The sequence below is a fragment of the Indicator indicator genome, chromosome 8, assembly GCF_027791375.1.
Source record: "Indicator indicator isolate 239-I01 chromosome 8, UM_Iind_1.1, whole genome shotgun sequence".
Classification (NCBI taxonomy): Eukaryota; Metazoa; Chordata; class Aves; order Piciformes; family Indicatoridae; genus Indicator; species Indicator indicator.
In genome coordinates, this window is record NC_072017.1 from 11,316,884 (window position 1) to 11,342,779 (window position 25,896).

The window sequence follows — 25,896 nt, forward strand, 5'->3', positions numbered from 1 at the left end:
GACATACTTCTTCACTGAAAGGGTTATCAAATATTAGAATGGTCTGGCCAGGGCAGTGCTGAAGTCACCATCTCTGGGGGTATTCAAGGGCTGTGTGGACCTGGTGCTTAGGGTCATGGTTTAGTGTTGACCCTCCAGTGCTGGGTTGAGGGTCGGACTGGACGATCTTTGAGGTATATTCCAACTGAATGTTTTCTGTGATTCTGTAAAATGATGTGACCAGCCCTAGAAATGTTTCAGCAGTAACAGACAATCTACTGCTGTATGCTGGCTTGAACTGATTGTAGCTTTCATCCCTTCTCTTCCTTTATTTCCCTTCTTCATTCTTTTTATTTTTTTATGTATGCATGTGTTGTGTACACAGCAACAGATCAGAGGAATTTACAGGCAGCTCACTTCTAAAGACTCGAATCATTCCTAATAAAGTATGTTCCATCCACTGACTAAACCAGAGCTACATTTGTAATTCCTTTTCTTGGTTGTAATAAGTACAATTCATTTTCATTTTTGAGGCAACACAGTGACAATATTGTTTCAGTTTGGTTTTTAAAATAGTTTTAATTTTTATTTTAAAGGTACTGATGATGTCCTTATTCCTAGGTGAAGGCCTGCCTTTTGTTTTAAAAGTCCTGTATACATATTAGCACTGGTATTTGTATTTACAGATCCATAGGCCAGATTATCTTCTCATTTACATTTCATGAAACTACTGGTTGCAGAGGAAATATTCCAGATTTATGTATGCATAGATGAGAAGTCTGAGAGCAAAAGTCTGACCATCTGTTTTAACTCGGATTGATTTGCTAAGAGGTTAACTAGATAAATCGTCTTAATAAAATACTTAAACAATGTTATGGTCAAAGTCTGCTGGTCTGACCTTCATGACAACGGATTTCAGAGAATACCACCACCCATGCCAAGTGTACCAAACGATGCCGTTGTCAGTCTCTGCAGCGTAGGGGCCTTTGTAGTACAGACCGTTCAAGTTGGCAGAGTGACACCTGGTGGAAAAATAAAGGGAAACAGAAATATGGCTTCCTGCAGAAAAGTTGTAAGCATTTGCTGGTTTTGTGTGAGCCAAAGGTTTTGCCATGTTGATAACAACCCAGTTTGACAGCTGTAAAAATGTGTGTTTGTGGACTTCAGTGTGCCTAAAAATAACAGTTTAATTAGGGCACATCTGCAAGTGCTCTTCCCATCTCTGAACCAAAGGTTTGTTGTTCTTTCCACACGTTTTCTGACATTACTAGCTCTCCAAGTTTTGCCTGTTAATCTGATTCATCTGAGAATTATTCCAGAGTTGTTTGGGTCATGTGTGGCAACAGGGCATACACCAAGCAAAACTCTGGGAGAGAAATACTCTTCTGGGTTTTATTGTTCCAGAGTAACCTCTCTTAAATTTCACAGCATGTGGTGTTTCTTAGGACAACACTTGAATACCACCAATTCAGCTGTGGACTTCTACTTAGAAAGAGATCAAGTCTGACAGGCAACTCAACATATGTATAGCAATTCTCTGGATCATCAGAGCTGCCATTTTAATTTGCTATACAAAGTACTTTTTTTTTTTTTTTTTTTGTCCTTTTTCTGTTCTTTAATACACTGAGGCAGAAATGTTGTTATGGTTTATTAAATACAGTGATCAAAACAAAGGAACCCTAGGAAAAGCCCAAAGCCTTGAATGGGTGCTAGCACAACCTTGATACTCATTCAGTTTCTACAGGGAAGAAGTTTAGAACATTATGTGACCAGAGAGTGAATGGTTGTTTCTTCTGCAGCACACTGTAATGAATAGGCTTGGTTTATCCACACTTAGCAGCTCTTTTTACCAGTTATGAACCTACTGACTTTTGCAATGCCCTGGATGCAAGAAAGCTGCTGACCTGGGTGTAGTATCAGAGTGAACCCAGTTCTGTGGATGTTGATCCAAGCTGAAAATCTCTTCTAGGCCTTTGCTTATCAAAGTATGCAGATGCCATTTTTCTGCACAAGTCCATAATTACAACTCCTGTGTGGGAGCGAGACCGGTGGCTTTAAACTAGATCCGAGCTACTTCCATGTGGCGTCTCATGTCACATCCCCTGGTATTCCTATTATCTGGGTGTTTCTGAATTTCATTAGTCCAGATAGCATAGAGCTGGCTATAAAAAAATTCCTTCATAGCTGGGAGCTCCTACACAAAGCAGCCAAGAACATTAATTCCTTCTGTGTTTGCTAATCTGTGCATGACAGAGATGTGTTCTGAGTGCTTTCCTTTCTCTGCCAGTAATGTTCTTTCGGTTAGGATTTAAGGATATTGCACTTTTTACAGTATTCACTTTTATGTTAGGCTTAAAGTCAGTAGCAAGGCAGTGGAATAACACTACAAGGAGCTCATATCTCATTTTCATTATCCAGATAGACTGTCACTTTAAAAGCATGAGCTACACAGCCATAATAGGAACTAGCCTTCTAGAAGTCAGCTATCTTTAGTAGTTATGTAGCAGCAAGTACAAGGTATTAATAACTGTCAAGTTCTGCCATGCAGCTACTTATGCAAACAGGTCATTCTTTTGTCCAGACTAATCCAATTTTTTAAAAAAGTTTTTAAAAGACAAAAAAATGTACTCAAGTTGACTAAACGCATTTGGTTATTCCCTCTTAATAAACTCCATGACAGGGTATCAGAGTTTTATGCTATTTGAGGTCTAGATATCCCCAAAAGTTCTGATTTCATGGGAAAAAAGATCTCCAACACAGTTGCCTTTCCATTTTATATCTTAATTTTTATGAGAACTGCAAAAAACCTTTGTCTACATGCAATTTGTTTTCCATATGACTCAAACATTTTGCTGATCCACTATCTGTGCAAATATCTAAATAATTAATTGGGAAGCATTGGGCTAATAGCTACATCATATCAGTTAAGGTGGTCACAGACTACTTATGGAAACAGAAATTGGAAAGTAAGGAGTTAAAAAAGCAGAAACAAAGAATTACACGATAGAGAAACAATGGAGTTGATCCAGCCTGGCAGCTCTTGCCAAGTGAACTGAGATCACAGTGAGAGAGCAGTGTGCTTCCCTGAGTTTTATCTTAATCGTCTCTTATTACACAGCTAGATTGCAGAGTTTTTCTTCATGGTTACATTTATCTAATTGAGGTGAAGAACATAGCTGCATATACAGAAGTGCTAAGACTACCAGTTCTAGATTTTCTCTTTTAATGGCTATTTTGTATGCAAGTAGAATTTTACAATTCTTTTACTGAATCCTATTTTAATAAAATTTTTCTCAGTCCAGCTATGCTCACTGACAGAAACTGAGTGGACACATTTGATACAGAAGGAATAAAAACAAATGAGATGCTGTGAACTGAGGTGAAAAAAAAATGTGGCTTAATAACCCAGCACTAGTTTAACTTGTCAAATATTCCACAGTACTGCCATATCTGGTCAATGTGTAATGCAGGAGAAATGGAAGAATGAAGTACAATAAGGATACATCTGCAAACTCTGCATGACCTACTTGTGTGAAAATTGGTTACCTTAAAGGGGTGGAATTGTCTTCTCCTTACTGTCTGATAAAAATGAACAAAGCCTGTAACAGACACAATTATTACAGACCAATTTGAGCTGTGGAGTAGATGCTGTCCCTTCTAAGGCGAGTCTCAGTCTTACCAGCACTGAGATCTCTAGCAGGGGTTGATAGCAGATTGCATATAATAAACACTACCAATCCTATCTTCTACTGTCTGTCATTGTTGTATGAATACATATAAAGGAGAATAGTTGACAATACAAAATCAAAATACCTGTTAAACCACCAGCCAGCCTTTTCCTCTTCAGCACAATTCCCTTCATAGTTGTCATTATCCCTGTCTCTAGTACTGAATTTCATTCCCCGATGATCAGCCCACCATTTTACTTCAGGATGAAATCCACCAGTAAGGGAATCACCAGCTGTACCAGAATATTCACCACAACTCATCTCATAAGCATGCTAATGAAAAATGTGAAGAAACAAACAAACAAAAAATTCCAACATGGCTTTAACCTTTAGCATGTCAGAGCATGAAAACACAAAGTGGAAACAAATTTGCTCCACTTGCTACTATTTTTGTGCTCAGAAATGTCATGCCACTTAAACACTGTGCACTAGATAATAAAGGGCTGTAAAAACACTTACCAGGGCTAACATTTGTTAATAACCTGATGTTAGTTTGCATTACATATAAAATCAAAACATCATGTACCATTATTATTTCATAATACCAAGAAAACCAGAAAAACTGCTGTTACAATGCATACATTTTACAGAAAGGGTAAAACTGATGTATCAGTGTAAACCACTATTATTCCACTTGAAAACTCCAAGCATAAGAAGGAAAATATGATAATAAGGTTCTGCACAAGCCTTTATGAAAATCAGGGAAAATGCATGTTTAACATCTGTCTCCAAGAATCCACATTTTAATTAAAATCTCTCTCCATTATTTAGTATTTTATTACCTCTGCACTTGCAACTCTGAATTTTGCATATTGTGCAAAACGCCGTTCTCCTTCGAAATCAGTTAAATCAATTCTCAGAGTATAGTTCCCTTAAGAAACAACAAAACAAATTATTTTGGTTAAACTATATCATGACTTTTCAAAACAGTATTGTTGTAAAATATTAAAATAGTAACTGTGTTTTTATCAGTAATCTCTACTTCACAGCATCTTTTATGGGGTTTTATCTTCTTTCTTTATGCATATTAAAGCCTATCTTGATATTCTTTGTCTTTATTCACCTAATTCAGCTTAGAAAATTTTAGGATTATTCCAATATAGATTTTCAAAGGCAGACAAAAATATTTAACAAAGAGGATGTAACAGGAAAAAAAAGGCCTTATGGGCTTAATATTTTGGTAAAGTATTTGAGGTGGTAATGAAAGGATAGTGAGAATCAATCGATCAATAAGCATACAACTAAGAAAATTAGATTTTTATACTCCAAAAATAGAAGAGTTAAGCAAGGACCACATCCTGGTGATATTGATTTCCATATGAATTAGCTGGCTAAGTCAATGGGTAAGTTTTGTATATGTAGCATTCTACAGAAAAGCAGAGGCTGTCTTAGATTGACTGACAGAAGAATGGAAATAGCTTTTTAAGACTAGTCTAATCTACAGGACCAGGCCTATATTTACCTTCATGTAATAGCCTATGCAGCCATGTAGAGCCCTGACTAAATGAATTGGTACCTGACTCTGGGCTGTTGGTGGTGCTGACTATGAAATGGGTAGAGAGAATTCTTTTTTAAGGTAGACTCCCTTATATTGTTACCTGATTTGCAGAAGCTCCTGGCGTACCACTGGCCCAATGACTATTTTGAAGCTTTTGTTAGAAAACATATTCAAATATGTTTGTTCTGAAACCTGAAGTTCATGTAGAGTAACAACAGAACTCAGGATTCATCCTAACAAAAATGGTACCAAAAATGGCCTGGAAAAACATAAACAGAAGACTATTGTTACAATTATTGTTACAATATGAATCTTACCTTGATTAGTCAAATAATGAAGATTTTTATTTCCAAGCCAATATTCACCATTTGCCAAAACAAAATTTCCAAAGCCTTCTTCATAATCAGCCCAGACCCTGAAAAGAGTATAAATTACTAATTTAGTAAAAAAAAAAAAAAGCCCAGTTGCTGGGATGTTTATTTTAGCATACAGTCATAGATGACAGAATAATTCAAATTAGAAGGAAACTCAGGAGGCAATCTAGTCCAAAGTTATATTCCTCACATGTGAAACGTTGAATCCCATAATACACTGAATTCTACTCCAAATAATAGTCCTAAGAGGTACATTCAAAGTGGTTTAAGACTAATAGATTTTAAGACCAGAAGAAAGTAGTCCAGCAAAGAGAAAGCAGATCATGTGATTTAAATAGCTGGCAGCCTCTGGCAGGGAAGAAGGTTTATGGTGGCAGCAACTGTAAAATGCTATAGGTTGCTGCTACAGGTTGTCTGACCATCTTCTATAAGTAAAGGACAGCAAAGTTTTCTTAGCTGAATTGCAGTTTTTCACCTTCTCTAGGGATTGCATTTCCATTCCATAAAGGTACTGTAAAGTTATAAACAGAGGCTGCAGATATGTGAAAAGCAAATTGAGCAAAGCAGAGGTTCTAGGAAATTTTTTGTTGCTTCTAATATCTAGAAATATTTGTGGGTTTTTCTATTCATGTCTTACAGCACCAAAAATTTAACTTCTGAATGTTTCCCCCAAAAAATCTTGAGACCTGGCAAAGGCACAGAGGTTAGTTGTCCACAAATCAAGTTCTCATCCATCTCATCTTTCCTGGAGACACTTTACTATGAGCTACAAATTATTCTGTGGTAGTTTTCTTTCATACTAGCTTGCTGATAGTATTTCAGGTCAAGCAGGTTACTCTTATTTTTTACTGTTTTAGATTTCTACTGTTTGCAAAAGACAAATTAGTCCTTTATTTGTCATTAAGAGTTTTTGCTCCAACAATTTTTAATGCCTTTGACATTGAAGTGTCCTCATGTAAAATGCTCAAGATGTCAGAAAAAGACCAGATGTCTCCCAGAAAAGAGCCAGAGCCAGAAGTGCTATTTCATCTGGAGGCTGTCCCACAGAATAACCATCTTCCCTGTTATCTGGGATAACAACTTATTCATATAATTATAAAGTTAAGATTTAACTTAGCTTCTTCTGGTTTAACGTTTTCCAACTTTAATGACTAGCACTTACCTATCAAAATTCTGGCTGCCATCAGAACGTCTCTGAAACACAGTCCAACCACCCCCTTCATACATGTCACAGAAGGCAAGGAATTCAGTAGGACTCTGGATAGGTTTCATCTTATAAAATCCACTTTGCTTATGGCCATCATTGTAGATTTCTGCACAATCTGTTCACAAAATATTCATTGGACACAGGTTTCTTTTAGTGCTATACTTACTGTCAAAATCAGAAATCAAGTCATATCATGTAAGAGTCACTTATGGACCAGGCTACTACAAAGGAAATCTCTGCTAACACTTATACGACTTTTTGGCATTTTCTTCTATTTGTGTTGCTTTAAAACTTTATTATGCTATATTTATTTTGACATTTCTTTAAAATAATATATTTTTTCTACCACAAAATATTATAATTTTTGTTTTAATTTGACTAGCAAAATAATTGCTCTGGTTTAAGTGGTGTCACTTTTAACTTAAAACAGTACCACATCCCATTAGAATCCTGTTACGATCATGAAATTTCTCTACATATTAAACACACTGAGTTTTAAAAGCAAACATGTATTTCTATGTTCAGAAAATTCACAAGGGAATTGCCAAAAGAATCTGGAATCAGCAGTGTTAGAGAAGGGATACTCTTGTACCCTTGTCCCTTGTACCAAACGTGCAGTGTATGTGCAAAACGATTACACTTTGGCTTGATGCTGTTTACAGTCTGGTCTGCATTGGTGTTAACAAGTAAGCAGTATTTACACCAAGGGCAAAATTCAGAGCTCATGAAAATATAACAGCAATGTAATTGTATAATCTCATCTTTTTTCCTCTAGGAGTTAAGAAATGAAAGGAGTTCTTTGTTTATATGCTATCTACCATCAAGCAGTCATACAGGAAAGCAGTATAATTGTCAAGGTTTCTGTTTTTCCTGGCAAAGGTAGGGCTGATTAACTGCAAGATCTTCCAAGACATTTACGAACATGTTGGCTGAACTTCCAGGCCACTTTATAACTTTCTGAACTATTGTATTTCTTCTCAGTGAAAGCATCAGTCAAGATCAGACACAGAAAATAAACAGTCTATACTGAAAACAAATAGCTAGACCAGGATTTGAATAAACTTTAATAGAAAACACGATTTAGATAGTACCTAAATTTCCTCTGTAGAGAATGTTTGATTAGCTTATAGAAAATTACTATTTTTATCCATTATTTTCTTAGTAGGATAACAAAACACTTAAAGGTTTAAATTTTTTAGGAAGCAAATATAGTGTGGAATATCTCCCTCACTATCTAACTCCAAATTATGCAGCTCTGTTGACATAAAAATGCTACAGCAATTTGAATGAAATAATGTTTGTTTCCCAACAAACACATTTCCCAAGCTGTAAAGAAGGTGAAAAAAAAAAAACAAACAACTGGGGTGAAAAAAATAAATAAATCAGAAACTGGAACAACTTAGATCTGTTATTTAGAGTCACATTCAAAGAAAATAAACTTGGGCATATGCTAAGAAAGGACAAATACTTGTCAGCTAAATGCGGTTTTAATGATCGTTTCCAGTAATAAATGAGTCAGCCATAATAATAATTTAAAAAGTATTCCAGGACATTGAATACATAAATGTACAGCTAAATTTAAAGTCAGACCTACAGCTGCTTTTAATTTTAACAGGACTTTATTGCATTTGATGCACTGCAATTATGTTGTGATTTATTCCAGCAGCATGAACACCACAAGTATGTTCAGTCAAGGCTATTGAAAATTAGAGAAGATTAGACTCTAGCACTGGACAGCTAGAAACACACAGCATCCAAGAATCAGACCCCAAAATTGTATTTTCAATCTAACCATGATTAGTGTTTTATTATTTTAAGAGTTTGGGCCTTACTCCAGCTGCTGTAGGTCAACACAGTCATCTTCCAATGCAGAGGGAAGAAATCACCAGTAGAATGCTGATGAGAAACTACTTTAAACCAGTATTTCAGAAGCTGTCACGTCCTGAAATGATCCTAACTCAGTCAAAATTGTGCAACATACAGAATATTATTACAGTAAGATGCAGATGCCATTATGGCAAGCTTATGAGTATATATGGAACGGAGTCAGTATGGCTTGTAACCCACATGACACTGAATGTGTGAATGTGAACCTACCCTGTGGGTTAGAACTTTGAGATTAGTCAAAGAAGGGTGTTTAGAAATCTGTAGCTGTTTATTAACATTTTGTAAATATCTGTTATTGGCTTTTTTCTGTTTTATTGATGAAATTTATTCTGAATTTATTGTTACTTTTTAAATTATGGGCTATTAATAAATCAAACCACTTCAATCTTCATTTGATTTATACCCTGTGAGATCAGCAATTTTACCCTGTGGCAGCAGGCCTAGGTAAAAGCTGAAAACTACATTTTAAATGAACAATATTCTATGAGCTTTTAGAACAGCAAGTCAATGGGCCCAGTTGTATTAAAGCTTCTGGGTATCATGACAATGAATGGTAATGAAAAGAATAGCTTCATTTCTAACCTGAATACTGTCTTTTTCCTCCCAAGTCAATGACATTGTTTTCATCTCCTCTCTCACTGTACTGAATCTCTTTCTTCTCTAAAAGCTGTATAATTTTTAACTGCTGCTGTTTCACACGATGTTCCAGAAGCCTCACCTGGCCCTGAAGCTGTATATGCTCTTGAAAGCAGTTCTGTAGATCCTAGAGAGGAAAATATGTCTCACTGTAAATCAACATTTTGGGGTCACATTTAACATATAACACACAAAAAACCCCAACCAACCCATAAATAAAATTTTACTTGAATAAAATATTTTTGTGACCTTGACAGGTCTCTGTAAATTCTCAGGCTATTCCTAAATGTAAACAGAAAGTTATGGAGAACTGGGGAGCTGCATAGGTAGGCTGAGGAAGAGTGAATAAAAAATGTTAAAAAAAAAAAATTTGCAGGCTCACTCTGATGAGTTAATGCTAACTATAGAAGTAAAACCCCATGTTGACAGTCAGACCAAACATTAATCCTAACCCTTTCTCCTAAAAGTGAGAAAGAAGCCATCATGCCACACTTACCAGTTTTACTGCAACATCTGTTCATCCACAATGTCAGCCTGTATCAGTCTTAACTCACTACACACCACCTTGAAGAATATGGTAAAATACAATAGGAAAGACCTGGGTGACCCTGGAAATGGCAGCCCCTGTCACCAGGGAGATCTTCAAGTCCAACTGTTAACCTAGCACTGCCAAGAACATATCTACATTACACATAACAACTTCCTGATGAAATGCATTTAAGGTCACAGTGCTGGTAAAGAGTAAGTGACAATCAAGGCATCACCAGCTATACTGACTAACTACACCATAAGAAACAAATGACTGAACAGAAATGTGGTTCTGAAAGTAGCCTAAGGAAGTAGTATCATATGATTCTTTGTATTATCTCCCTGACTCCAGCCTCCCCATTGATTTCCCTTTCTGTCAACTCCAGATTTGTTTCATTAAGCTTTGCTGTGGCACAGCAAACCCACAGTTCTCATACTCGGAATTCCACACTTATTTTTACCATGGGACAATCACGAGTTCGATGAGTAATTTCAAGGTGGATCAATGTTGCTTTTAGATCTGCAGGTTACCAGATTGTTCCAATGTGCTACCAGAATTTTTCCACGGGATATAACTCTTCTTAAATCATTGGAGTTAAACCAGTGCACAGCTAGAGTAATATGGAAGCAAAATGTAACTTAGGGTTAGGAGCATCAGCAACTACAGCATATTCCTATTCCTTTTGTTAGATATGGACTAAAATTAAACTATTGGAATATCAAAAAAAACACATCAATTTGTGCCTATCTCCAGTCAATGGTAGTGGCCACTGACTGAAGCCAGACTGAACATAACCTGTTCTGTTTCAGTGTAGCAACTGTTTGCACTACGCATTGAGAAAAAAATGTCTAATGCTGACAGCCCTGCTTTTGGACATGTGGTCCCATGTTTAACCAGCTGCTTCATCTCATTATTCTGTGAATTATTTAGCAGCTAGTGACCTTCCATTAAAATTGATGCTATAAATTGAAGTCTGAATACTTCATGAAAACTATAAAAATACAAAATTTGAGGTGTTGTTTCCTACGTTTTTAGAATTTAAATAAGTTCCCAAAAATCTGTAATGAAATTAGTTTTTTTAAATGAGATTAAAGTATGAAAACTTAAAGATAAACTTCAGAGCATTTTTAATTTTTATTCACAGGGACAGCCAAAGCCCAGAATATGCTAAATGAATAATCAAAAGAAAGCAAATACATTTCATTGTCTTTTTCTCAGTAGGCTTCTGCAGCAAGTAGTAGTATTTTTCTTCACTGAGCAGAAGTGATTGCAGAGGCAGGTGCTTCCTACCCTGCCCCCATAAAGCTACTTACCTGAGCAAAAGATAATGTCACAAACAATGATGCTCGCCTAGTTGTAAATTCAGCAACCACTTCCACCTAGGCAATTAAGAATTAACAATGCAATCTCCTAGATCCCTGCTAGTTAGAACCTGAATATCAAACTAGGAATGACTGCCCAGACAGGCAGCACGGGACTGGGGAAGTTAGAAGTATTTTTAGCAGTGGAGGAAGTGTGATTGTGTTATGTTTTTCTTTTGGAGAGGCAAAATACACAGCAGAAGGTTGGGAACCAGGAATGAAGAAGTTTTGATCAGTAATATGGGAGCAAGAAAGAATATGAAACTGTGGATCCAATTTGAGAAAAAGTTGTACAGCAAGTGAGCAAGGTAAAAAATGTTAGAAATGTTCTTCGAGTGGCAATGACTGGAACTACAGCCACTGCTTTAGGAGTGCCTGAATTTAGCCATCTATAAGTATGCTACTCAAAACTAAAGGTGTTACTCTGAGTTGCATTATCCCTGAATGATAATACAACTGCCTTGTGTGTCTTCTGTGCAATGTGTCTGTTAATGCATTATTTAATACCTTTTCTAAGCAAAGATATTCTATTGCTTCGTTTTCGTGTCAGATAGAGTAACAAACCGACTGATCACTTTCTTCCACCATGAGAGTGGTGAGAGCCTGGAATGGGTTGTCCAGGGAGGTGGTTGAGGCCCCATCCCTGGAGGTGTTTAAGGCCAGGCTGGATGAGGCTGTGGCCAGCCTGATGTAGTGTGAGGTGTCCCTGCCCATGGCAGGGGGGTTGGAACTAGATGATCCTTGTGGTCCCTTCCAACCCTGACTGATTCTATGACTCTATGATTCTATTGCCTAGTCATTCCACTGTATATTTATGTATTTGTTTCCTCTTTGTCAGAAAATTGTCCCTACTAAACATCATGTGATGTTATTTTCACACCCTTCAAGTTCAGTTCTTTTCCATAAAAGGTTCTGCTAGCCAACAGAGTCAAGCATTTAACCCGTAATTGGGGCTAAGTTACATCAGTTTATCACCCAATGAGCCTTCCCCAGCAGTGAAATGGAATCAGGAAAAGGAGAGAAGATCCACAGGTTGAAATAAAAGCACAAAACACATTTGATGAAACAAAGTGGTACCAATACAAAATATACAAAGTTATATTTAGCTCAGCAAAACTGCAGCAGTCACAATATGCAGGCAGGCAGTCCTCAAGAGCAGGAGAGGGGTGAAGCATCACCAAAGCAAGAAGACCAAGGAAAAAAAATCTAGCCAAAAAACTCCACTCTCAACAGCATGGGCTGAGATAACACCTGTGAGCCAACTAAAGTCATTTGTCCTGGCTAAATCGAAACTGTTAATGGCCTGCAGCCCATGACTGACTTGGGATTCTGTCCCAGCAAGACCAGGACACAGATACACTAAGGACACTAAGGACATGGCATGAAACATTCAGAATAAATTCTATAGGCAAATCTAACTACTACAACTTACAGAGCTGCCAATGGCATCCATCAGGCTAGCTGCAAGAACAAAGTCAATCAGTATCAAAATCTTCATGCTTTGAAACCTGTGAAGTAGAGGAACAAAACTATTAGTTAAATATTAAAATGAAATGTTGTTTTAATACATGACATCTTCAATTTTATCCAAAATAATTGATTTAATTTGTAATTATTTTCTTACATTTGTCTAAAATAGTCTGATCAAGTACAGCTCCAAAACCTAGTAAAACCAGAATTTATTCTTTTGGACCACTTTGTATCAGAACTCTCCATGTATTTTAGGACAGCTATTCAAGATTCAAACCCACATAAAGACAAAAGCAAAACATAATTTTAAAATGCTCTGAAAGGCAGGGCATTATTTCTTGTTGGCCCTTTAAAGGGAGAAAACTCTATTGTATTTCAGTAACTAAAGTCTCAATTGGGCTAGTTGCCCTTGAACTAAAGATTTGTGCAACCTGTATGTGCCAGAAGAGGATGGAGATAATTTTGTTACTACTAAAAAAAAAAAAAAAAAGCACAGCATAGTAGTTACCAGGTTTTATTCCAGATGTGACAAGGATAATATTTTTAACTGATAGTTATGCATTTTTTGTACTGTATCACTCATAGTATTTAAAATCCTTTTATTTCATGTGAAAATTATTTTATACGCAAAAAAAATCATCATTGTATCTCACTAGCTGATAAAATTTTATGAGGTAGATTTGTACTTTTCAGCTCACAGACAAAAAGGCCTCCAATTACTAGAATATTTACATAGTTTGTACATGAACCAATTCTAAATTGCTTAAACAGCTGCAAGCTATCAATTGAAAAATGTTTGGGTTTAAAAATTTATTTATTTAACTTAAAATATTTTCATTTAGTAGATGGTAAAGCCTGTTTAAGCCAAAATAGGTGTCCACTCTTCTTTTTCTACTTATTAAACTAAATTAGATATCTACATGTTAAAACCTTTGTGGTTAGACAAAGCATAAGACCTATAATAGGGATTTAGGAACAAGTTCTTTACCATGAGGGTACACAAACACTGGAACAGGTTGCCCAGGGAGGTAGTTGAGGCCTCATCCCTGGAGATATTCAAGGTGAGGCTCAACAGGGCTCTAGACAACCTGATCTAGTTGAGGATGCCTCTGCTTCCTGCAGAGGGGGTTGGACCAGATGACCTCTGGAGGTCCCTTCCAACCCAGGCCATTCTCTGATCCTATGATTAATCAACCAATGCCAGTTTGTGCTTATTGAAACAACAACTTTATGGAAATTTCCACTCACGTTTCTACAGGAATGAATATAGAAGACTAATGGAACATGGGCAGACTGTGCTTTTTACTGTACAAAGATAAGCAAGGTTCTTACGTGAAAAATGATTTTAAGTTCTTGTAAAATTGGACATGACCAACTTTATTTTCAACAATATCTGAAAATCTCCTGCAAGAGAACGAATTACAGCCCAGACAGACTTCAGGTTTTGAACACCTACCTATAAAATACGTAAGATGCTTTTGTAAATTACAGTTACCTTAAATAAGTAATGAAAATTGGTTTTGTTTTTAGTTCTGAGTTTTGCTGGTTTGAAAGCATCATACTTGAAAGCACAGATTTGTGAAGCCCAGGTACATCTGTATAAAGCTCACTATACCACTTCTTGCATTGCAGTGAAGCACTGCAGGAATTGTTGAGGGTACTCTACCTATTGACCGATGTCACAAGACAGCTCAGAAGGTTTTTTTTAAGCATTTTGGACATATGCAGCATGTGACAGTAACTTGGAAAGCACTATATTAAGGTGATGACATTGAAACAGAAAGGACACAGGAAAAAACCCACAAAGTTGCCCTGAAGTAGGAACGAGGGTTGGGAGGACCAAAATCTTTGTACTGTTGTGTTCCCAATCTGGAAGGGCAAGACTAGGAAGAAATGTGAAAACTCAAGCTCTGAAAGGACATGGCTGACCTCATGGTGTTACTCTGCCTCTGTTACTACCCGGAGTGGGGAGACCCAGACAAGGTAGAAGACAGTGAGCAGTGCTGATCCTGGGAGGAGAAGTACCTTGTATAGGTGCAAACTCCTATGGTTTACCTGATTTGAGAGTTGCAGTGGCATGAGATTGACTGAGTGGTCAGCTGTATGATAACAAAAGTGGTAAATAGGGTCAGACCCCTTATATGTTCAAAGTGCTTTGCATGCACTAACGAATCAACAGATTCAGTCTTGGAATTAATGTGGGTAGCTCTTTGTTTATTTTTTCACATTTCTACAGAAAGTTTCAGAAAAGATTGAGTTAGTAACAGTTCTCTGAAAGTGTACATCCATGCTCTTTGGTAGTATGAAAAGCTAAAGTTCTGTTCAAAGGAAGTTTAAAATCTTGCTCTAGGAAGACAGCTGTGAAAGTCAGTTTCTTAAACTAATTTCCCAGTTCATTTAAATATTTACCATTTTCAGAAATGTTATGTGGAGGATAAAGAATAATTTAAAATGTAGGGAGAGAATACAACTGCTGATAAACATTTATACACAATGCAATAAAAATACTCAAGAAGAATGCATGCAAGAGATGAAAACAACCACGTAATTTAGCAAATATTTTTGTGTCATTGATACTAGTGAGTACAAAGAGTTAATAAGTGCTGAGAGACTTCCAAGTCTTTTGTTAGAACACCTGTGTTGACTTAACAAAAACAAAAACAAAAACTTGTGCAGGGAAGATCCCTTTCCAGGAAAATCTTAATCTCAGACAGTAGGCATGTGTATTAACTATTGCACACCGTGACAGAGTGAGAAAAACTTTGTGTAATATTTTCAAGTTGAAAACACAAGCCCTTAAAAGTTAGCTGAAAAAAAAAGAAAGAAAACCAATCACTTTTTGTTTTAATAAAATAAAAGCTTAAAGGCAGCTCTTGTGAAACCTTGAAATTCTATCGATATGAGATTACTCATTTACTCTTCAAAGATTATACCTGGAATGTGCACTTGTACAGCTGTGCAGAAAGCTTTCTTCAAAGCTATGGGATAAAAGTTCCAGAAAGGTACCTTTTCCCTGCTCTGTCTAGGCTTTCTTTACAGGCTACTCAATTGATTTTACATTCAAATTCCCCCTAATCTGATGCTTAGCAATAACAAGTTACTAAATAGACTTGATGACATTAGAGAAAGTCTGTACTACTAAAATCCTGAACTGTCAGCCTGTTTTCTTGTTCTTGAATTCTAGACACAGCAAACTAGATGGAATTCACATGCCTGTTTCTGTTTGAACAGTGACAATAAGAATTGATTTCTTAAAATTCAAACTGGCTTTAATGATTGAATTAAAGAACAAATTTTGCTTTTAGTTATGTAGCGTTACAAAAATGGACAGAATTTGTAATTTTATCTGCTTTCAGGTTTGAAAAGCACTCTTGTTCATACAGCCATTTGTTATTGTAAGTTTATAAACTACAGATCTGAATAGGTCTATTAACTAGATGTCATAGCAAAATAGCTAGATCCTGCTAAAACATTCATATATCGTTAGCAACATAGTACGAGTTAAACAGCTTTCAAAAACACACTGCTTTTAAACCAGAACTATAACAATTATCCCAAATTCTCCTTTCTTTCCTCACAGGTACCTAAAATGTTTACCTTTACCCTCTGGACAGAACTCAAAAGTTGTTAAATCTTCTTAAGCTGATGCAAAGAATTCCAGAGCCCTTCCCAGGCCACGATTGTTTTTGCTATTAAATTCTGAAGAGTTAAGGCTCACATCTGCTATGAGTCACCAGACAGGAATGTTACTGAGAAGTTGCAGTTATCAAGACTATGTTGCAACATAAGAAGATGGCAATTCTGTGCCTAACACAACACTTCTGAAATAAAAATAACAAATATAACAAAGGATCATCCATTCCCTTTCACTGCTCTGATCCAGAAAATTGCTCTCAGCATCATATTCAGCTGAACACATGCTTTCCCGAATCAGAATCTAAATGTCTTGGGCTTCAGAAGTACATAAAGTACATAACTGTCTCAACTGATTTAGAAATAAAACATTATCCCTCAGACTAGAAGTTACAAGTTAAAACCCCACAAACCCAAAACAAAGTAATAGACAATACAGACAAAGCCAAAGGAAAAAAGAAAATAAGGACGAAGAATCTTGTTTGACGTCAGTATGTTTTAGCTAAATTGGAAGGCACTCAGAAGCACATGATTTAAGTGACAGCAATTTAGAGACAGATGAATACATCAAAGAATATTTTAAAATGCCATTTGTTTTGGCTATTTGCCTTCCTTCTATGTTGGCTCTTCCCAAAAAACTTCAATAAATGAGTATGCTTAAAAGAATGCTGCTGGAAGAAATGAACTCTTAAGGAAATACCGAACAAAAGCAGTAAAAGGAGTTTTACATTCCACAATACAAACATTCACACCCTCGACTTCCTTTTGAAGACTAATACTTGTACAATTCTTCTGAATAATCTCTGGTATATTATTTGGAATCTGGTTATGTGGCAGTATTTATCTTTATTAATTACATCAACTAATTCACTTCATATTCTGAATTTCAAATATGTAATAATTGAAATAAATTTCTCCTGAGTAGCCTACACTAAGAATCACTCAAAAATTCAAAATCATTCAACAAGTGATTTTTACTGGGAATTTTGTTATGGCTAATGACATTTGCAAGGAGGGCGATACCTGTTCATACAGTGACCCCTAACTGACTGTTACTCAGTGGGTGGGCTCTGAATTTAGAAAGTGGAAAAAAGGCATGTCATTTGGAACTCAGATTTATTAACTATTTAAACAATTTGTTGAGGATTACAAGTAGATTCTTCATAATTTGAAGTCTTTAAGCAAAGACAAGGTGGTCAAAATGTATGGCTGTGGTTCAGTTAAACAAGGATTACATACACCATCAAGTCAGAAGTGTGTGTTATTCAAGAAGTCCATAGGCTATGCAAGAATGAACATGATAAATAGAAGATTCTCCAAGAGTATACAGATGAAAGTCATATAAGCACAGAAAGAAAAGAGAAAGAGCTTTCTTAGACCTGTTATATACATTCAATACTGAAACAGCAAATGTCATAAGACCTTAACACGACTGGTAAAGACCTGGAGGCTCATACAAATCTCACCCAGATTTGCTGCTTTTGGGAGAGTTTGCACAGAAGCGATGCGAAATAAAAATAAAAATATTACTGGAGTGGAAACAGAAAAAAAATAACCAGATGAGACTGAGTAGCTACAAGTGCAGTGTATGAAATATAATGTTGAACTAAATAAAAAGCAAAGAGGGACATCCAGATTAAGCACCATATTTGCAGGTTGGTTGTGAAATTGCATTCTAATTGCTTAAGAGTGTAATAGCACTTATGGCCTTGCTATAGAGCATTCTTTTTAAATGGTTTTCAACCTCAGCTTTAACAGAGCTTTGCTTCAAAGGGGACAACGTTGAAAACGTGTTCCTAGGCCTTCTAGACAGTGCAACAATAGTACTTCTGATTTGTGAAACAAGCATGCTTAATAAAACAAGGCTGGTTATTCCTTGTAGCTCCATTCTATCCCTTCTTAGCAATAGGTTAGATACCAGTTGCTAATATTTTACTAAAATGTTATACCCTGAGTGTATTATATCAAATATTACAGACTGATGAGATGACAGCAGTATCAGGAGGATTACTTTTCCCACCCTTGTGGATGTGCTGATGGTTTACAACAGAGACCCTGTCCATTCTTCAGCTGGGATTCAGGTGCTTCTCTGGGGTCCAGCCAGGATAGCTAATACCCATCTCCCAATTACTCTTCCTTCTTTTATTGCTTCTGATGGCCATTATACTTGAGTGAATCATTGAAAATTGCTTTCTTCTTCACTGGCAGTGAATTAGCTAATCCCTCAACCAGCCTAATGCTTGGCTTTGGGGACTTAAACACCTGTGCCTCCACCCAACACCTGCCTAATTTATTATCAGATTCCACAGAGATATGTAGACACTTTATCTTCCCGTATAAATCAACTCAAGACTCTTCGTTAATGTCTTTAAAGATCTTTCCAATCTAATGTCATACAAAGAAGGAAAAACTACCTTCAGTATAGTAGCCTAGTAATCACTGTGTAGTCATATTATGGCAGACCAGTCATTTTTGATCAGTTCCATTTTTGCAGCAAAAAACTCTTTGTCACAAAATTAGCAAAATGTAGACAACTACTATTTCAATTGAACACCATATTAATTACTGCTGTTGTTTCTGAGCCTTTAAAAAATCTCTCTCCCCAACTACTCCTCACATCTCCTCTGCCACAGCAAAATTTTCATCCTTCACTACTTTTTGCCTTTAGTCCTTACAAACCTGTATTTTGTGTGTTCTTTCCTTTCAAGCCTGTATAATAAAATCAAATTAATAAGATATAGGCAGCAGATGCACAATTTAAAAATCATCACGTCTCTGACATAGCTTTCAATTCTAATTAAACTGAGCTATCTCAAAGATAATCCATTCAGTTTCTGTGAAAGTGCATTCATTAGCATGTCTGCTGATGGAAGCACTTACCACATAGATCTTTGTAGGAGGAATTAGTTACTGTCTATCTAGAGGCTCATTAGTGTTGATATAGAACTTCCCTCAAAAGATATTTTTATTTTAATTATCAAGACAAGACTCACAGTCATTCCCAAATCCTGTGACGTTATTTTATAACTGTAGTGGAGAACCACCTACTGGAAGTAATGCTTCTTCCAGTGAAATCCATGATTTTTTAATGCTTATTGTATCTTTTTTCAGGCCTTGTGCCTAGAAAAATGGCACTGAGAAGCTGACACTGGTTTGTTTCTTTGGAGCACAAAACAAGTTGGCAGCCTTTTCTGGAAGAGGAACAGAAAACAAGAAAAAAAATAAATATTATCCTGCAAATGTCAATTTGGAATCAGAATAATAATGCTGTAAGTTCCTATGAGAAACATACCAATATATGACATCCTGTGAGAAGGAAAATACAAAATTATAACATATAGGAGCCTGCTGTAAAGACATTGTTACTAAAACATACTAAAATGTATTTATTAGTTTTCTTTTTACAACAGTTTCTTTTTTCCTAGAGGAAATAACAGAAATGAAGGAGATGTATTTCAAGAATAAACCACAGCAACAAAAAATCACGATCGCCATTATATTAAGGCATTATTTTCTCTTGAATTCTGCCTCCACCTGCCGGGCAGTGGGAGGCATGCCACTATGATAGAAAGCACCTTTCCAACAGCAACTTTGCCAATGTTGTTCTGAATATCCAGACATGGTACCCCAGCCCATGATAAAATGTCATTAGCGAAAAGTGTAATTAAAAAAGGCTGATAAATGAACTTCTTTACTACCTGCAGAGTTGGAATACAAATTATATACATACATACATACATATATATATGTGTGTGTGTGTATGTATACATATATAAATTACACAGGTTCCATCAAAATGTTGCAAGTTCTTTTTAAAAGTCATGTAGCCCATGGGAGAAACAGAAAAAAATGCTGCTCTAATAAGCAATCTTTTGCTCACCTCTTCCATGCACTACATATTGTGCAGAACTATCCTTTGGTATGGGGGCATCTGCTGGAGAAAACAGTGATATTTTTATTCAAACATTTTTATTTCATAGGTTTTCCAATCATTTAGTTCCTTTTCTAAATTACAGGCATTAATGTATCATTGAAAAGGATTCATGTGTAATTTTTTTTCTTTTTTGTGGAGCAAAATATATTGACGTAAGTATTAATTTGGGAGAGGTGAGGAGGTATTTCCATGTAGAATCAACAGAATGTTGCTCACCTGGGATGAATTGAGAGGCCTATGCAAATATTTAATGCTTCTACTTAGAAACTCAGTATAATGGAAATGCTGAAAATGGTACACCACTTTTCCCATTCTGATGAGGGACAAACCCCTTAGATGAAAGAAATTTAAATTATATTAGCTATACTGCAATGGAAATAAAAAATCCTGAGTATATTATACAAGTGCAGTCCCCTTCTTAGGCCTAATAACAAGAACTTCTGCTAAATACCAAGTTTATTTCCCTGGAACAACTGGGCAATTGGAGCATAACAGCAAACCAGAGAATGACTATTAACCACAAACATATTTTAAAATGTCAAATCCTTTGTTGTGTTTTGTCTGTTTTTGGGGTTGTTTTGGGTTTTTTTTTTTCTCCTTTGGTTTTGGTTTATTCTTTTGTGTGTGGGGGGTGCTGGAGGGGGGTGTTGGTTGGTGGGTTTGGGTTTCCCAAGAGAAAGTTTAAAGAACCTGGATCTGTGAACTCCAAGCACTAAAGCAAGTTAACAACAGGTCTTATGAGAAGAAGCTCAAGGAACTGGAGTTGTCTAGCCTGGAGAAAAGGAGGCTGACGGGAGCCTTCCTCTCTTTCTACAACTACCTGGAAGGAGGTTGTAGCAAGATGGGGATTTGTCTCTTCTCCCTAGTAGCAAGTAGGACGAGAGGAAACGGCTTCTAGTTCTGCCAAGGGAGGTTTAGGTTGGACATTGGAAGACTCTTCCACACTGGAAGGGTTCTCATACACTGGAACAGGCTCCCCAGGGAGGTGGTTGAATCCTCACCCCTGGAGATGTTTAAAAGATGCAGACACATGGTGATGAAAGACATGGTTCAGCACCAGACTTTGTAGAGTTAGATAATGGTGGGACTCAATTCCAATCGAAACAACTCCATGATTCCATCGACGCAACGGCAACATTGGCATTGCGGAGAAGGAAACAAGGCAGAACAGACTGCAATGCTTTCCACCTTCCATCGCTGCGTGTCCAGCTGTGACTTCTTACAGCAGACCAAACACAGGCAGAACCGGACTCTGCAAGTCCACACCACTCCAAATGAGGACAGGATTTGACGTTCTGACGTGACTTTACTAGTCCTCCTGGCAAATTTAGTTCTAGTCTTTCATCACGTTTTCCTGTTTTATTTTAAGGGCAAAAGAGACCCGCGCTTGGCAGCCGTCCGCAGCGCAGCACAGGGCCTGCGCTTACCCTATCTCAGGTCCGGGCGATGCCCTGGCAGGAAAAGCGCCGCTGCCCAGACACACTGCTCCAGAGCGGGCAGGGCACCCTGGGACTTGAAGTCCGTCGCCGCGCTGCCCGGAAGCACGGCGAGAGCTGCTTCTGCTGCCGGCGGGCGGTGCTTGTGCAGCGCGGAAGGGCACCGGCGCGGGGAGGTTACTAGGTAACGGTGTGTATCCGTCCGCTAGCGCCCGTCTACCACCGCGGAGTGGCGGCCAAGATGGCGGCGTCGGTGGGTCTTGAGGCGGGGTTGTGATTCCCCTTGCCAGCACTGTTCCGGGGCGTTGAGCGAAGCGAGACCGTCGCTCATCTTCATTGCCGGAAGGCGAAACGCTTGGCCGGGCAGCTCGGGCCCCGCGGATAGTGGACGGCAGAGGAGAACCCAGGCCTGGGTGACCTCCCCTCCGACGCGGGGTGAGCCGCCCTATCCTCCCCTTCGCGTGGCCGGATCCCCTCATATCTCTCCAGCAGCGGAGCGGGGAGAGAGCCGGGGGCCGCCGCTAATGGGGCAGGGCCGCTCGGCCCGGCCTAGGCTTTGCGCTACTGTGGGCCCGCGTGGGTGGGCACTCGGCCGGCAAAGAGAAGGGATTAGGCTCGCTGCTCGGCGCGACAGGGAGGAGGGGGCTAGGGCGACGAGGGATCCGGGCCTGCTGGGCCCAAGGAAGGCTTTTAAGTACCGGCAGGCTGGGTAGGACGCTCGCCTCCGCCCTAGGTAAGGCTGCGTTACTCGCTCTCCAAGGAGACACTGACGGAACTGTGGCAACGGCCGCGCTTTTGCCTGAGGCGCTTTGAGCAGAGCCCGCCTATCTCCTCCCCGCCCCCCCTCCTCCTGCCGCCCCGGCGTTTGGCGCCGGGAAGGAGCGGGCTTCCCGCGCTCCATCTGACTGCCCGTGGCCTGGGTAGCGCCTCGCCCGCTTCTCATAGCAACTCGGCAGGCAGAGTCGCGGAGGGACCGCGCTTCTCTGTTGGCTCCTGTGCTGGGACCCGCGGGCCTGGGCTGGGCGCTTCGCCGTGGAAGTGACGCAGGTCGCGACGACAGCCTGGGGGCCGTGCGCGGCTCGACTCCATCTGCGCGAGTTGGTAGTGCTGGACAAACCTTCCTTGTGCCCGGTGTTAAGAGTTTGTAGCTCTCCTAGCGCATTGCTCATGTCAAGGCTGTCCGTGCAGCAAGACAGGACTTGCTTCGATGTCTGTGGCTGTTTGATGATACTGTGTGGACGAGAGTACTCTAGGCATTGAATGAATTAATGCTCAGTGAAGAGCTCATAGCTTAAAAAGCTAGATTTAAAGAAGTGTTGGTCCCATCTTCTGTCTTTATGATGGCTTTTTACAACTTTTTGGTTTTCATTTCAATTTTTAAAAGTTTCTGTGTGTTGGATTAGGTGCTATTCAAAGCTCTTGCGGTTCACATGAATGCTATAGAAAAAATTTGTTAAAGACTGGTAAAAGCTTTGTTAGCATTTTTGTAGTGATACTTTGAGCAATTTGCATATTGCTGAAACATGTGCAGAATATGTTTTTGCTACTGTCTTACTCTGGCTACAGGATTGAATGTTAAGTTATTTTAGTAGAAAATAGACTTGAAGGTTTTCTTTTTTTCAAGTGCCTAGTAAATGTTGAAAGGGAGAGGCAGTATGCACATGCTGAAATACGAGGTTCTATAACAGATTCTATAATATGCAGGAAGCTGAGATTCATAATGGGTTGCTGGATTCAGAAACAGCATAGAATACAGCTGGTGAAGGGACAAGCAAGGAAAAATATGAATTAATGGGAGGGGAAGTGAAAACCAGCTTCGCATGGAGAGTTTACTGAGAAAAAAGTTAGCTGAGTCTGTATTTTTTTAACAGAGTTGAAGGGATAAAGTATCAGCAAAGCTCTGATCTTAAGCTCACCTGACTATAACTCATTTGGAAGTAGACTGTAATATGAATGTTTAGACACTTGTCTTCTGGATAGGTCACAATTCTGTTTGAGTACTTGCTTGAAGTTATCAGGATATTGTTGTTACTAGGGTGCACTGGCATATACCTAGTGGCCTTGTTTGAGAATATTTTTCAGAATATTCGATTTGTGGTAATAAATGCTCCAGAGGTCATCAGGACTCTTACAGCAAAGATAGTTGAAGATAGCTTTTGTCAAAGTTTAAAATTAAACACATATGAATAGTTACTTTTATTATGTAAAGATGAATGTTGTTGCTTCTTGGTTTTACTGTGGAAAACAGGAAAAAACTTCATTTTCTGTGGTTTTGGTGGATTTATGTAACATGATGATGAGGAAACGGCTTACTGAATTGTACTGTAAACCCAGATGGCCCTTAATCTTGCCAAGATGAACTCATTACACTTAGTGGTGTAGGGTCATGATGGAGTGTTTGTTGAAATACTGGTTCTTGCATGTCTACAAAACTGAACAGTTCATCTGTAATTGAAAAAAGTTTTCTAAAGTTAAACTGATAACTATGCATCTGTTTTGAATGCCTGTCAAGTTTACCTTGAGTTGGCAGGAGAACTTCCCTGTGAACTTTTAATAGAATGCTTGTGCCTCTATGTGAAAACATAATATGAAAGGGCATTTTGTTCTTATTTTGTAAATAAATCTGGCAGTTGATCTGGTTAAAAGTTGCACAGAAGGTGTGGTTTTACAGCTGATCTGTCTGGGTTTTGCTCCTGCTGATGACATGGCTTTTATTTGCCTTCCTTGAACCTACGGATCTTATATGGTCCTAAAGTTAGCCAGATCAAGGAGCTTATCCAGTTGAGAAGTCACCTGGATTTTTATAATTCCAGTTTGTTTGTTGGCTGGCTGGTGCCCTGGCCATGGTACCCTCTCACTGCGTGGCCTACTTGGTGCTTTCTGTTGGGATGAAGAAGAGAGTATGAATTGAATGTGCAAATACAGTAGGGCACAGACCTTCCAGTTCCCAAAGCAGCAGGTACTTAATTATACCCTTGTTGTGATTCTGATTGTGAGATGCAGATGCTCAATTACTTCTAACTGTGTTAGGGTGACTTGGGTTGGTGCATTGCCCAGTGGAGATGTGGTTATGGTATAATCAGCATACCTGGTAGTTCCCATTTCCTCAGTGGTATAGTGATAGGAAGTGTTTGCATAAAAATACTGGTTTGTGCAACTGCATTTACTGTGAAGCCTGCACTTCATGATTTTGGCTAAGGGCTATAGCTAAGCAAGATGGGTGTACTAGTACAGCTTTTAAACTTAGCTCTGGAACTGATGATAAAACCCCCAGCTTCTTAATTCTTGAATTTTAGGTGACTTCTTCAGCTGCACTTTGTGAAATTTCACTATGAGAATTAATAGTTGCAGTGAAACGTTTAAAAAATAAACGGTCCTTTTTTTTTTTTTTAAAATCTAGGATCATGTCCTAACATTCCAGTTAAAACTATCTTTTCTTGTGCATCTGTAAAATAATGTCATAGCTCTTAGAGAAAAAAGTTTAGCTTTGCACAGTAAAACTGCCAGCAGCACGTAGGCTACACAGTTTTTATTGCAGCTGGAAAGTATATACAGTTACTCATTTCTCACTTTTGTGAATAGGCTAATCTAATTTTACTTCTATAAAGGATACTTTGTATCTGACCTTTCAGCTTCAATAATTTTTTTTATTATGAATGTCAGAGAGAATTGAAAATGAAAGCCTTTAATGCATAGATTACCTTATACTGCACAGAATGATGCTATTAGAGAGCAGCAAAGCTCTAGGAAATCTAAATAGTGTAGTAAAGAAAGTAAAAATTCATGTTTATTTTCCATATATTGCATCAAATATCTTCTTCAGTGTGCTGTCTTAGAATCATTAAACTTGGAAATGACCTCTAAGATCATCAAGTCTAACTGTCAACACCACCATGCCTACTAAACTGTGTCCCTAAGTGCCATGTCTACATGGGTTTTTGAACACCTCCAGGGATGATGACGCCTTCACTTCTGTGGGCAGCCTAGTTAAATGCCTCACCACTCTTGTAGTGAAGAGATTTTTCTCCTGGCACAACTTGAGGCTATTTCCTCTCATTCTATCACTTGTTACTAGGGAGAGGAGACCAACACCCACCTCACTACAACCTTCTTTCAGGTAGTTGTAGAGAGTGAGAAGGTCTCCCTTTAGCCTTTTCTCCAGACTAACCAACCCCAGTTCCCTCAAGCTCTTTCTCATGAGACCTGTTCTCGAGATGCTTCACC

General features: G+C 38.2%; 1 protein-coding gene across 1 annotated transcript; it reads right to left on the bottom strand.

The window, feature by feature from the left end:
* Positions 1–841: 841 nt before the first annotated feature.
* On the bottom strand, positions 842–12,697 carry FGL1 (fibrinogen like 1). The gene is made up of 7 exons (XM_054383130.1): positions 12,632–12,697; positions 9,256–9,436; positions 6,742–6,901; positions 5,523–5,620; positions 4,490–4,578; positions 3,793–3,980; positions 842–1,001 (listed from the first exon to the last, which is right to left on the bottom strand). The coding sequence occupies exons 1-7, from the start codon at positions 12,695–12,697 to the stop codon at positions 842–844; spliced, it is 942 nt and encodes a 313-aa protein (XP_054239105.1).
* Between the last annotated feature and the right edge of the window lie 13,199 nt (positions 12,698–25,896).